This window comes from Ambystoma mexicanum, chromosome 9, assembly GCF_040938575.1.
Source record: "Ambystoma mexicanum isolate Mex_15411 chromosome 9, UKY_AmexF1_1, whole genome shotgun sequence".
NCBI lineage: Eukaryota > Metazoa > Chordata > Amphibia > Caudata > Ambystomatidae > Ambystoma > Ambystoma mexicanum.
The window spans coordinates 1,013,137,330-1,013,152,799 of record NC_090931.1 but is presented as its reverse complement, the minus strand read 5'-3'; the positions used below and the strand labels follow the sequence as shown (position 1 = coordinate 1,013,152,799).

Genomic DNA, 15,470 nt, shown 5'->3' with positions numbered 1-15,470 from the left:
CCAACATGATGCTGAATTTGGAGATATGTTATGACAAAAAGGGAGATTATTCCATAATGTAATTCGGGATCCTACTCGCATGCATGAAAATATGAGTGATGCAGCCACCTACATGCGATCTTCATGTGTTACATGATCTACGTTTTGTCCCCTAAAGATGCAAACTGATTATGAAGGATTTGAATGGCCTCCTGTTACTTTGACTGCCACTGGTTTGGCAAGCAGGACCCACGAAACCTCAGCAACAAGAACCACAGATGATGCATCAGCTGCAGCATATGCCAGATCCATTCATTTTGGAAGCACAGAGGAGTTCCCCCCACCCCCACCCGACGTACTACAGACCGCCTTTGAAATAGCAGACTTTTCTCAGTCCCCAGAGCCTTGTGTTTACCCTGAAAGGCATGTAATCCCCAGAGAAGCCTATTCCAAGCAAAGAAATCTATATGAATTAAAACGCTTGTACAAACATATCCACCCAGAAGTGAGAAAGAATTTAGAAAAAGATTATTTCTGTGAAGTTTCTGGTATTGTTGCTGACCAAGTTGAGGGCAGCGACTCAACCTCAGCTGATGTGCAACAAGCTAGGTATGTATTTGAAAACTCTAGCCACAGTCCACAGAAGTGTATGAGCCCAGAAAGGGAATACCTTGAATGGGATGAAATTCTAAAGGGTGAAGTCCAATCTATGAAATGGGTCTTTGAGAACCAACCATTAGATACAATTAAAGATGACTCATCAGAGCAATGTCAAGTCAAAAGTATTCCAGAACAAGAAATTATTGCTGGCGGGGATGTCAAGTACACTACATGGATGTTTGAAACACAACCCATTGATGCATTGGGGAGCTGCCCCCCAGATTCATCTGAAACCATAGAAAAAGTACCCGAGCTAGCCAGAGGAGATGTCCGCAGTGCTACCTGGCTGTTTGAAACTCAAACATTAGACTCTATGAATAAAATGTACCAAGAACACACATCAAATCAAGGGTTTACTAAAGATATCGCCAGCGGCGATGTTAAAAACGTGAAGTACCTCTTCGAAACACAGCATCACGGTTCATTGAAACAGCTGCACTCTGTAGATGAAGTGGATTTGCTGCAACTGCGGTCTGAATGTGAAGAAATTAAAGGAGATGTCAAGAGGACAGTGACACTTTTTGAAACCGAACCGATGTATGTACTCCGAGACAACATGGGTCAAGTTCTTGAAATTAAAACTGTTCGCAGGGAAGACCTGGAAAAGGGTGATGTTCGGACAGCCCGTTGGATGTTTGAGACTCAACCCTTGGATATGATCAATCATGACTCTGCACAAGTTAAGGTTATTCGTGGAATCTCTATGGCGGAAAGTGTGAAAGGTGGTGTGAGCAAGGCAAAGTGGGTGTTTGAGACACAGCCTTTGGATTCAATTAAGGAGGACGAGGAGGAACTGCAAGTTACACAGAAGGAAATCATTGAGGGTGCTGATGTTTTACACAAACGCTGGCTCTTCGAAACCCAGCAAGTGAACAGCTATAATGATAAAAGTAGTTTGGGGTTTGGGGAGGGTGAGGAAATAATAGGCGGTGATGTGAGCGCAACTAAGTATTTATTTGAAACATTACCAATGGATGCTTTGAAGGATAATGTAGAAGTTGGAAAGCTTCAAAAAGTGATTACCACTGAAGAGGAGAGAGGGGACGTTCGGCATCAAAGATGGATATTTGAGACTAAACCTCTAGAACAGATAAGGGATGAAAACAAAGAGTACATTAAAACGGTGGCACGCGAAGAAATTGGCAAAGGGGACATTAGCAGCTGCAAGCAAGTGTTTGAAACTATAGATTTAACAACATCGGAGCAGGCTTGTAAGATTCAGGTTGAAGGCATTACTAGGGGGTATGTTGAGCAAAATAAGACCCTTTTTGAATCTACTCCTTTGTATGCGATTCAGGACAGCATTGGTCAGTATCATGAAGTAAAAACCATTCGGCAGGAGGAGGTTCTAAAAGGTGATGTCAGGACTTGCAAGTGGATGTTTGAAACCAAACCAATTGACCAATTTGATGAGAGTATTCAGAATTTTCAAATTATAAAGGGCATATCGGCAGAGAAAATACAGTCTGGTGATGTGAAAATGGGAAAATGGCTATTTGAGACTCAACCACTTTCATCTATCACGCATTTCAACAACACGGATGAGGATCAGTCGAAAAATATGCAGAAAACGGACCTTATGAAAGGCGATGTAAGCATGTGTAAGTGGTTGTTTGAAACACAGCCTATGGAGGCACTTTATGACAAAGATGAGAAAGTCATAGACAGTGAAGAAATTCAAAGAGGGGATGTCAAAACCTGTACTTGGCTCTTTGAAACCCAAGCGCTGGATGAAATAAGAGACCAGTCTGAGAAAATCATACGACTGCACACTGTGGATCAGGAAGATATCCAGGGACGGGATGTCCAGAAGGCCTGCTTTCTTTTTGAGACTAAACAGTTAGACAATATACAAGGAGAAGAAGGAAAAGACTTCAAAATGGTGGTTGAAATGGACATTCAGTCAGGGGATGTGTCCACCATGAAATACATATTTGAAAGCCAGTCGTTGGATTCCATACATTCTTGCAAAGAAGAGACAATGAAAAAGATCAAAGTTGTACACGACGACGACATACAAAAAGGAAATGTATTAAACTGCAGATGGCGTTTTGAAAACCAACCAATTGATAACTTTCAAAGCGAGTATGAGAGCAGTAAAGTAGCTCATGCCATCACAGATGTTACTGGTGGGAATGTGAAAAAGGGGTGTTTCATATTTGAGACCTTTTCTTTGGACCAAATCAAAGATGAATCTTCAGAGAGCAGAAGTCAGAAAAGCATTGGTGAAGAGGACATTGCAAAGGGTGATGTGAAAAACTATACAATGCTGTTTGAAACTCAGCCTTTCTATGCTATTCAAGACAAGGAGGGTTATTATCATGAAGTGACAACTGTGAAAAAGGAGGAAGTGCTGAACGGGGATGTACGTGGAACCAGGTGGCTATTTGAAACCAAACCTTTAGATTCGATTAATGAGTCGGATAAAGTATATCTGATTAAAGCAGTTACCCAAGAGGATATTCAGAAAGGAGATGTCAGCTCGGTGAGGTGGCGATTTGAAACACAGTCTCTGGATACCATTTCAGAAGATGTCAAAGTCAACATTTCCACGGTTGAGAGCATTCAGGGCGGTGATGTGAAGGCCAGTAAAGAACTGTTTGAGTCTGAAGGCGCTGGTAGCAGTAATTTGGTAAGAACTGTTAGCGTCAGCGAGATACAGCAGGGCAATGTTAAAACCTCTACTTGGTTATTTGAAACGCACACAATAGATGAAATTCGTGGACAAGAGTCAGAATATGAAAACATAAAGACAGTCAGATTGCAAGATGGCCAGAAGGGGGATGTGCAGCAGGCTGTATGGCTCTTCGAAAACCAGCCTTTGGACTCTGTTAAAGAAGTGGACGAAAACAACATACAAATATCCAAAGAAGACATTCCACAGGCTGATGTGAAGACAACAACATGGCTTTTTGAAACAACACCACTTCATGAATTCAATGAAGCAAACATTGAGAAACAGGAAATAATGGGAAAAAGTATAAAAGAAACACTGAGAGAACTGTATTCCCACAATGTGGTTGATTCTCATGGAATCATCATTGAAACGGATGAGATTGGAGATGTTAGAATGGCAAAATACCAGTTAATGAACCAAGAGTGTCCAGAAATACAAAGAGAAGAGATTATAAGAGGCGATTTGCAAAACATAATGATGAATCTACTTTCCAATACAAGTTCTACTGAAAGGGCAGTTTTGTTGAGTGAAGAAGAAAAGGGAAATGTTAGCTTAGCCAAATATAATTTACTGAACAGATCAACTGATGTGAATGTGGAAAAAGAGGAGATTGTGAGGGGCGACATACAGAAATCTATGCAAAGCCTGTTCAGTGAGGGCAACCGTATCAAACAAGGAATATTAATTCAAAAAGATGAAAGAGGGGATATTAAAATGACAGTCTATTCTCTCCTAAAACAAAGGGATGATCAGTGCAATGTGCGCAAAGATGTTGTAGGTGGGGATGTCAAACGAACCATTCACAATCTACAGTATTCGGCAATGGATGATAAAACAAAAAGGGTTATGATTGATGACTCAGAGAGAGGGAATGTTCAGTTTTTTACTACATGCATTGAATCTGGTGCCTTGGACTATTTAAAACTCCTTCAGACAGGGTCTGATGAAAACATTTTGTCAGAGAGCCTAGAAGATGCTGATGAAATAATTGGTGGCGATGTTGAGGGCACAAAACTGCAGTTGAGAAAGCAACAGTTTCACATCGAGCGGACAGTCAATGAAGATGACATTATCCCTGGAGATGTGAAAGACACAGTTAGGATTTTCATGACGGAACCACAAAATATACCTAATGAGGCTTACAAGGAGGAGATTGTAAAGGGAGATTTGCAAGCAACACTGAATTCCCTATCGCAAGCTGCCCATCAAACGGCAACAGTGGTGGAAAAGGAAGAAATCCTTAAAGCCGATATCCATGCAACCTTAAGGTCTCTTGAAGAGTCAACACATCAGCTTCGAGAAACAGAGAAGCCGGATGTCATCCCAGGTGATGTTCAAGGGGCAATTGAATCACTTGAAAAGGCAGCAAATACAAAAACCGAGGTTTTAAGGGAGGAAGTCCTACATGCAGATATTGTGGCCACAAAACAATCATTAAAGGAAGCACAACAGTCAATTAAAGATTTGAACAGGGAGGATGTCATTAAGGGAGATATTCCAACTACAGTGCAAAACCTACTAGAAGCTGCTTCTGAGAAGAAAACCGCACAGCACCAAGTTAGTATCAGCGGTGATGTCAAAGGCACCATCCAAACACTATTCGAACCGTACCAACACACAGCCCAGCGTCGTGCTAGTATTGAGGGCAATGTGCAAAATACCATTAAAGCTCTTCTTGAATCCAACACAGGGATGCACACAGAAAAGGAGAATATACCAACAGGAGACATAAAAAGCACAATCCAAATGTTTACAGCACAAGAAACAAAACGCAGTGATGGCAGTAAACATATTAAAAAGGTAAAACCCTCAAGTGATCTTCAGCACAGGACAGATAACTCGCACATGTCAAAGGATAAGACTGAAGTGAAAATTGCGACCACCCAAGAGGTGGTTTCTGATAATGGTGTACATATGGGGAGTCCGTCTTCCTTTTCTGGCACAATGCAGAAAGATGTGAGAACAAAGATGTCGGACACCAGCACATTTTCAAATAAAGAAACTGAATACAGTGTTAGTATGCAGAAAATGGCTTCAGAGAAGCAAACCTTGCATAGTGTAATGAAAGGAGGACATACAGGCAAGATCTCATTTGATATGACGAACCAGAAGGGAATATTACAGAAAGAAAAAATGTCTACAAGCACATCTGTCTTAAAATACAATACCGAACAACCTGCTAACCGTATGCAGGGTTCAACTAATCAGCATGTCCCCAAACAGATGATGACAAAGGAAACAAGTCATGCTGAACATTATCAGGAAGTCAATGAAAGTAAAAATAGGATTATGCAGCCTGTGCAATCAGTTGTTTCAGTGACTCGTGAAGCAAACTTACAAAGCAATCAACAAAAGAATGCTGAGAAAGTACATGTATTTAGTGAATCAAAATGTATTGAAGAGAATTCCACTGTACAAAATAAGATAACTACGACCAATGTTGCTGGGAAAACGAAGTCTAGAGTCTCCTATGCAGACTCACAGGTTCTGAAAGCTTCTCTTAATCCAACGAAGAAACAAAGAGATAGCCCTGGCCCTCCTCCATTGCCACCATCATCACCAGTGTTGTCATCTGGGGTAGATCTTCCTTTACCGCCGCCACCTACTTTGATAGTGCCTTCTGACAGACAAACCTATTCCCCACTACCACCGCCTCCACCACCCCTATGCAAAACAAAGACTGAGTATGATCTATTTCCACCACCACCACCTCCAGTAGATGATACGGCAACCAATGAATTAGTAGCCTCACCACCACCTCCTCCGCCACCTCCATTGCCAAGTGCTGTGCAGCAGAAATCAGACTTTCATTCACGATCATTTTTGCAGTCACAGATTAAAGAGTGTAAAACCGCTCCAAAGCCAACTTTGATTACTCAGTCAAATAGACCTGCCATAGATGAACAGGCTAAGCAGTTGATAAACAAGCAACAAGCTGATAAACACTCAGCTTCGAAATCTCACAGGTCTATGCAATATGTAGACAGTGAAGCTTTCAGATCTACAAATGAAAGCGGAACAGTAGCAGGACAGGTGCATGTTAGGAGTTGCCTGCAAAAAACAGATACAGCACACACAACAGAAGAAAATACAAGCATGCTGACAGAGGAAGTAAAGGGTAGTGCATCTCAAAGCACAGTGCAAGAGGTACAACCAGTCAAAAGGAAAGTGCTTTTACAAACAATAAAACCTCCACCATCACCAACGCTGCCATCCCCAACAAAATCCAAGCAATATGCCAGGAAATTTAAAACTCCATTAATGATTGCAGAGGAAAAGTATCGGCAGCAAAGAGAAGAGCTTGAACAAATGAAAGTCAAGACTGGTTGTCATGGGAGTATCTTAGAGTCTAACGAGGCACAAACATGTCCCGTTGAATCCGGGTTAAAAGTTGATGTATCTTCAGTAACAAAATCAACTGGAGAGGATACAAGTAGCATACAGATATCAGTGTTGCCGGTCACTTCACAAAGTACATTTTCTGGATCTAAAAGTGAAGTAACTTCACAAACAGGAAAATATCAGACAAACAGGCTAGCGTCTGCTGCATTAACTACATCATCACCTACCTATCAAATGCAAAATATAAGACACTCTACAGAAACACATATTAAACAAGATGCACTACAGGATATAAGCACTGTGAAACAGGAGAAACTGGTGATGGGACATGATGAAACACATTATGAATACACTTCTCATCCACAAGAAAAACAATCAGCAAATCTGGAAGAGAGACTTGGAGTTGCTTCACCAAAGTTCAATGCTAACGCGGTAAAGATTCCAGCTAAAGGTGTAAGTATACCTGCTCCAAAAGACAAAGAAATGTGCACAAAACAGAAAGATAGCAGCATTCACATGACCAAAAAAGGACTTTCGGTCAAAAACCAAGCCGAAACGATACACACAACCAAGTCTCAAGAACATGTTGAAAAATATCATCACGTCAATATTAAAGAAAAAGAGCTGCTTACATCAAAGCCTATAGAACATAAGGATAAACGTCAAGAACAAAGTCAAGACACAAGATGCGATTCTAGCCAGTATGAGATGAAAATAGCCAATGAGATGGAAAAAGACCAGGTCCAGGTCCATCATGGAAACATGCCCATAATTCAAGACATGGGCCATCATCATGAAGCTTTTCCTCAACATCAATATGCAGTTCATAGAAAGCAGGGACAAACATTAAGTACTTCATTTGAAAAAGTCATCATTCCAAAAACTGTAAAAGTTGATCATGACTCGGAGATCCACGTCTTGAAACAAAAACAGTCCCCTATTCCTGAAAGCACAATTCACCAGATCCAAGTTCCCGAAAAACATAGAAATCTACTGAAAAAAGGTGTAAAAGAAAATGTTACAAAAGGAGTTCATATGAAAACGGTGACTGCGCATCAAGTTACAACTGACAATCTTAGTCTGGTATCGCAGACGGCTAAACTGCAACAGTATGAGAACATAATCCAACAAACACAACTACCCCAGCCTCAGAAAAATAAACTGAATGAACGTATACAAGAAAATAATATAAAAGACCACACTCCTCTTAAACCAACAAATAAAATACAAGAGGTAGTTCAGGGTATCGGTCATGAATCTCAAATTCATATACTGCAGCAAGTACAACCGTCTGATCCAGAATGCAAAGACCAGCCAACAAAAGTAACCCAACAACAGAAATATACACTTGATAGAAGTATAAGAGAGAAGAATGTTACACAAGAGGGAGCTTTTCATAAGGCATTAGATGCAAAACTAGAAATGCCCAGATGTAAAACATCACCGTCTCCGACAAGGGCAATGTTGGTTGAAGCCAGAGGTTCAATAGAAATCTTAGACTATCTAAGAAAGCGTGAGGAATTGCAGCACATTCTATCTAAAGTGAAGGAGTTTGAAGCAGAGCCCAGCAGAATTAACGGTATCACATTACAGACATTCCTAAATGGTATCCCCTTGTGGTTGATTGACCAGGAAGGCAGAAAGCGTCTAGATAATGTTAAAAATGGAAATGATATAGAAGAAATGAAGAGGGGCATCATGTTTATTAAGGATCGAGCAGTGGAAAACTATTCTTCTTGTGAGACTTCAATGCACAATGCAATGTCAACAATGTCTGGTAAATTTAAACAAGAATCTAGTATTCATCATGATGAGTCAAAGAAAATATCACACATGAGCACCACCTCAGTCAAGAGAAACATACAGAAAAAGCATGAAGCAATGGATGATAATGAGCTATGCTCTGAAATTAAGCTGCTCTCCAGTGGAATTTGTGCAAAAGATTATAGGATTTCTTCTCCATCGCTAAAAACGAGGTCCCCATCACCTACTTACATAACCATTGAATCCATTGCCAGACGCACCGAATCTCCTCATAAGGAAGTGCCTTGCTCCTCACCAGCTCAGCGGGAAAGCACTCCCGTACCTCTGCCACCACGTCGATCATTAACCCCAACTCCAAGAATGAAGCGGTCCTCCCCATCACCACCCAGAAGCCGATCTGAGCAGCTTGCTAAGCTAAAGGACACCACTGCAAAATTATCACATGGTGCAACAACCCCAAGATCGGTAACTCCAGTTCAGATTGTGGAAAAGAAGTCTGAAATTATTCAGTCCCCTGTGACACTCAGACGGCAGCTTAAAATTGAAACGCATGCTTTAGAAACTTTGTCCGCAGCATCTGATCCATCCGTCACTAAATCAGAGGTAACATCTGGTACAGTAAAGGACAATAAGGAAATGCATACAATAGCCAAAAAAGAAGCACAAAAGGCCACCCATATACGTCAAGACCTGATAGACATTCCTGAACGACTAGGCTCTAATTGTGGAAAAGCAGATTTACAACTCTCAGGTACACAAAAGACTGAGGTGCCAAACATTGATATGTCAGGTCTCCTTTACAAGTTTGAATCAACAGATAAACAGGTTTTTGTAAGAAATGAACCTGTGGTACTTGCAGATCGAATTAGAATTGAACAAGCAAATATGACAAACAACACGTCAGGCACAACTGAGGTTACGCCCGCATTTGATATTCGATCAGCTCGAAGCGTATTTGAAGCTAGTAACCAAAACAAAACGGTTAAGAGTGAAAAGCACAAACGTATGAATGAGAAAGTTGGAATGGCCTCTGTGGGTCAAGAGCAAATGAAAGGGATCTCCAGGGGTTCTCAGAGCAGGCAGTCACATGTCCAAAAGGCAGACACACACCTGAAACAACAATCAGTACTTAGGCAGCACAGGGACGCAGAATTATCATTGGGACCGGTGCTTCTTGGTGACCATTTCACAGGTGTGGAATCCATTGAAATGAGCGGTTCAAGGACTGCCTCTGCTGCCTCGGGTAGCTTTGAAAACCTTAGGCCAGGGTATGAGTTCCGCCACGCCCCTCCAACCTATGAAGATGTCATCTCTGGACACAGTATAGATATTTCTGATGCCGATTCACCAGAAGAGCTCCTGCGGAATTTCCAAAAGACGTGGCAAGAAAGTGAGCGTGTATTTAAGAGCCTTGGGTACACAGTAACGGAGGGCTCTGAATCTGAGACGAGAAGCAGTTTTGTCCAGCAGGAATCTGCATTCATCACCGGTAAATAGGCATGACCTGTTTGAGCAAACATTAACAAATGATCGAGCTCTGGTGTGCAGTGTCATTAATAAACAGTGGGTGCATTCGAAAAAGAGTGTTAGGTTGGACTAACAAACCTGTCTGCTTTCTCTATGCTTCTTCTTTTACTACTATACTTCTTTCCTTTTTCCAATGGTATGTTATGTGTGTGACTAACGTACATGGCAATGTTGATCTTTAAACCTTATTTGAGACTAAGCTAAACAACGAACACTGAGTGGTATTTTAAAATAGCTATTGGAATTGACATCCATTCCATACTTTTGAATTATTTTATAAAATGGCATCATTCTCTAAACTAGTTCATGAAATTCACCTTATTTGCCAACATTGGTAAATAGACACAATTTGGCATTGATTGCGCATTTATGCTACAGCAGGCTTCTTCGTCTGCCTGGAATACTGCACGAGTTATCCATAATGTTTGTTTAGCAGAAATCGTCACTTAAATGTATAAACTGTCTTCAGCTTTGAGTGCTTTTTATGTTAAATGCCTGCCATCAAATTATAGGGTTGGAGTTTGAGATGTGGCCAAGATTTCTAAATGTGTTTATAAAAAGCTGTAATTCTACTTACAGTGGTTTTGATTAGCTGATCATTGCGTTTTGTAATGCAAGGTTGATTGCCATTTGCATGCTCGCTTCCGTAATGATAGCAGCTTGGCAATGTGTGCCATGTCAACAGTACATGGACCTTCTATAAAAAGAACAAGCTTGGGTATCTGCAGCACAGATGTTGGAATCCAAATCCCAACCTGAGGGATGTGCAACTTGGTAATAAGCTTCTGTTATATATGTATACACACACACACATCATTCTCTCTCTCAAACACACACAGACGAAAAATAATACTAAAACTAAGCAAATATAGTTAAACAAAGATAACGTAGAGCAAAACAAAACAGAAATTCTGATCAGGTGCAGTGTACAGTATGGTTTTTATGCAGGAGAGGTCGGGAGGGGAGTTTGTAAGGGGGCTTGTGGAAACAGGTGTCCTTAGTTGAGCCCCAGGGATCAGGGGAATTCTTCTGTTTTAGTAATCAATAGCAGACTAATTACACATGTGATGACATAAAATACATACGTTTGCAAAGACAGTCTTTATTTTAGAAAAAAAGTTAGATTGGGTTAGTTTTGCTTTCTCCATTTGACATGGTTGTGTACTGTTTACTTGATTTTGTGTGACTTTCAATGCAAAGTGAATATTGTTTACAATTCCATTGGTACCTCCTTGATTGTATGAATATATATATATATGAAAAGGACACCGGCTACCCCCCTTCTACACCTGTAGGTATGAGTTCTGCACACACAACTACCACAGATACCTTGATTAGTCTGTATTTTTCATAACGCAGATCATCACTTCTTGTTAACAATAAAAATTATTTTATTTGTCATCATACACTCTAAAAAACCTATATTCAGACTTAGCACTATAACACAAATCATATTTGTTATATGCATTGAGTTTTCTTCTTCCTTTTTTTTTTTTATCTGAGCCTCTGCAGAACAGCATATTAACATTCATAGGGTGCTTTACAGGGTGCTCTTTGACCATGTGGTAAAAATGTGAGGGGTTAGTAAACAGTGACTGTGTGTTGTTCTTCTTCCAATACACATTACAAGTCAACACTGTTGGCGTTTACAGCATGATATGCTGTTCTGCAAAGGCTCAAATAAAAAAATCAATGCATAAAACAAATGTGTTATGTGTTATAGTGCTAAGCCTGAATAGTGTATGATGACAAATAAAATCGTTTTTATTGTTAACATGAAGTGATGATCTGCTTTATGAAAAATACAGACTAATCATGGTATCTGTAGTAGTTGTGTGTGCAGAACTCATACCTACAGGTATAGAAGGGAGGGGTAGCCTGTGTCCTTTTCATATATATATTCACATAATCCCTCCAGACACAGGCTCCTCGATAACAAAAAAGAGGGTTCTCTACCCCAATTTTTATGAACCTCTTGATTGTATGCCAATTTGTCTCATGAATATTAATGAAGTATATCCTGAAAATCCAACATGTTTATGGCCATCGAGACCTGGAGTAGGCTAAACCCTAGTCTATTTTTCACTAGTTTACTACAAAACGCTGTTTTAACTGTTTTGACATTTTAAAGAGTGTGGGCCTCATCACGAGTTGTACAGTAGCCCTTGAATGCGGCGGTAATGCTATTATCGCCACATTTAAGGGCAGGCGCTATCAAGATTCTGGCAGAAAATGGGAGTTTTACCTTCAGCATTTTATTGGAGGTAGAATCAGTTTTTGGCCCGTTTACAGCACTATAAGTGCTGTACTATTTGTGCCACCCCTGGGGAATGGAGACTTACTACCCCCGGCAACTCGGGATCTGGCTAAAACTGCGCCAGACCAAGTTGCAGTAATGCAAATAGCATTTGGCGGTGTCCCAGGGCAATTGGCACCGGGATACTGCCCAATTCTTGATGAGGCCCTCTGTCTTAGAAAGTCTAGCCTTGCATTATATGGCTAATGCATAACAAAGGGCTACAACACTGTACTGTCCAATAATAACTGTGAATTAGAATACCTAATAGACTGGAACTGACTGCAAAAGTGAGGTATCTAAGAGCTCCAGGCTCACCAAACTAGTGAAAGAAGATGGTTCAAACTAATTCCTCGTGATTTGAACCAGATGATTATCTTTTCCCCCAAATATTATCACAGCAAGTAATATTTCCGTTTAGTAGCTGAGAAATACCCCTACTTTAAGATAACACAAAACAAGAGAATTGCACATACGACACTTGCCATCTTTAAAATCGTGCATTATGGTATTTTTAAGCACATTTGAACAATGGGAGCTGGTCTCTTAATTTTTCGTTTATGGGGGAGGCTTTTTACACATTTCTGGTTTCCAGAAATCGATTAAGAAGGCTCTCTTGAAAAAGTGCCAGACAGTATTTAATATGTTTTTAATGTCACATTTGGTTCTAGAAAATTCAACTACAGGAACAGGAAACCTGTATACTGTGTCAAAAGATAGTTTATCCAATGGAATGCCTGGTTGCGGACAAGCAGACTTACCATAAAACATGCTTCTGTTGCAGTCATTGTGGCAGTAAACTAAGGTATGCAGCACTTTTTAAAAATCATTTCAGTATTGACATCTTGTGTTAATATGTCCTACACAACTTGCAAACCACTGTTCTCAATATTTTGTTGTGATTTTGTGTGAGAAGGCCACAAAAAGTCCTATTTGGTCAGGAGTTCACAGCTGCACACATCTTTGTATCGGATATACATATTCTCAGGTAATTACATTTCACTGTCGCAGTATGTAGATCGGAGCGGATTGCAACGAGTGAAGACTAAAGTGCTTAGTGCCATGTTTTTCTACATTAAAGCACAGGTTCACAGGCTGGCTTTATGTGAAAAACTCAACTGTAATGTGTTACTAAGGTTAAAATGTGTGGTTCACATCCAATAAGAGCAAACGGGGTCATGTAACCGAGCAAACAGGGTCATGTAACCTGTGGGTTCATCCACTCTCAAGAAGACCTACAGTCACATTGTGGCCCCCTGCTTCTTTCGAAAGAAGAAATATCAATGTGCCCATCAGTCTTCTAGTGCCCACAAGGAAAGCGCAGCACTGACATGCAAAGCAATTTTCCTATTGATATTGATATTTTGTGTGTATCGCGCTCATCATACACGCGTTTCAGATCGCGATGAGGCAAGGGAAGGGGAACAGGGGAGAAACAAAAACAACAATCTTACTAGGCCCAGTGACATAAGCTGCAACGTGATTGTCGATCCAATAAAAAATTACTTTTGGCCTTGTTCATTATCACCATAGCAAAACTCACAATGTTGTCAAATTTCGGAACACCTGGTGTCTCAGCCTACTTTAGAATGATAATCCAGACGCCAACCGCTTGCTCTCTGTGCCTAGAGAGACTCACTGATGGCCATCGCCGATGGCACCCAACGTGGCAGAAACATGTGTCTGGGTTGTTTTGTGATAGTCTTGTTTTGGGGAGTGTTGGCTGTCATTTTAGTCCTGGACATTCCTTGTTGGAGGGATGAAAGTGATATCTGTTGTAAGGAGCAATGAGCTAAAATGTGATGGTAGACCATATATTTTTATTTTAGTGATGATCACACAAACCTACCGTAAAAGTAGCTGGGTGTTTTACAACAGGATTGTGCCAGCATTGGTGTTGCAGTACTATTGGTGAAGAAGGAGAGGGATTTGTATTTATTAGGTATTGTTGAAAGAGCCATGTTTTGGGTGTTTCTCAGAACTGTAGGTTGGGGAGGGGGGCATATCGAGCCTCTGCCAGGATTAAGGTCCATATGATCGGATGGTGGTGTAGGGGCCGGGGCAGGTTTGGCAGGAGAAATGCTGCTAGCCTACACTTCAAACTTTTGATAGTTTTGCCATGAGCACTGAGGGCCTCCAGAGGTGTGGCATTTGTTCTGTTCACAACTTCTTTGTAAGATAGATGCATGCAGTTTTGACTATAATGCCACTGGGGAGTGGGGGACAGTGAAGCTCAGGCAGTGTTGGAGAGATAATCTATTTTGCAAGCCCGTGTAATGAGGTGGGTTGCCATGAGAGGTACCAGGTGTGTGTAACAAACAATAGGGGAGCCCCTGTGTGCAAGTGTGAGTGGGGGCAAAGTATGTAGAATTTACAAAAACCGACAAAGGGGTACTCACACTCGAGACAGTCCTAGATTCTGTCCGACATTCAAATTAAATCTCCATAGTAATTTAAAGGCTAGTGTTTGCGAGGCAAATCACTGGGGATACACCAAGGGAGCAGTCTGAGAAATGCTAACCATACATTTATTGTTGAAAGCATAGTTTTTTGGAGATTTTACACAATTTCTAAAGCAAAAAATAAGTAGAATAGAGCAATTGAAAAAATAAAGAAAAACAGAACATTCATCACAAATATATCAAGTGCAAAAGAAGGGATAACATATTAATCACATCAAGATAAAACAATTATTACAGGCTACCCATAGTTCCTGCAGCATAAGGCCTACCAGGGTGTATAAAAAATTACCCTGGTAGGTATGTAAAAAGAATATTATTTTAGCTGAGTTTGTATATTTAATCTGCCAACGTGTGGGAAAGAATCAAAAGTTCGTTCCTAAAGGGAACAACATATATATAAATCACGTTTCGGCATGCCAAACTGGCATCAGTAGTCAGAGCCTTCCTCAGGGCAGGATGGAGGTGAGTTGATAGTATCACCCTAGAGGGGGCAGAAAAAAGGGCATACTTAAGTCATATAGACAGGCTGCTATACAGACAACTTCAGAGGGATATCATAATTCAAGTGTATGCTGTCATAAATATACGGACCACTCACCCAGTATAGATTAAAGAGCGTAGTGCAGTCCGTAGAAGGCTACTTTTCCAAACCTATTGAACTTCGTACGCTGTGTAACAATGCGGCCAAGTAGAAAGAAAAAGGTAGAGCACACCTGGGTCACGCTTCTGAAAATGCTGTGGAGAGAATACAGCCTTAGTGAGA

At 40.7% G+C, this 15,470-nt stretch overlaps 1 protein-coding gene across 3 annotated transcripts in view; it reads left to right on the top strand.

The window, feature by feature from the left end:
• Window positions 1–15,470, top strand: part of XIRP2 (xin actin binding repeat containing 2) — a 1,616,993-nt gene that overhangs the window by 1,579,667 nt on the left and 21,856 nt on the right. For all 3 annotated transcript variants that reach the window (XM_069616273.1, XM_069616274.1, XM_069616275.1), the window contains 2 exons: window positions 158–9,911; window positions 12,917–13,050. In XM_069616273.1, the coding sequence (XP_069472374.1) occupies window positions 158–9,911; window positions 12,917–13,011 (9,849 nt within the window). In that variant the 3' untranslated portion in view covers window positions 13,012–13,050. The remainder of the gene's footprint in view (window positions 1–157; window positions 9,912–12,916; window positions 13,051–15,470) is intronic.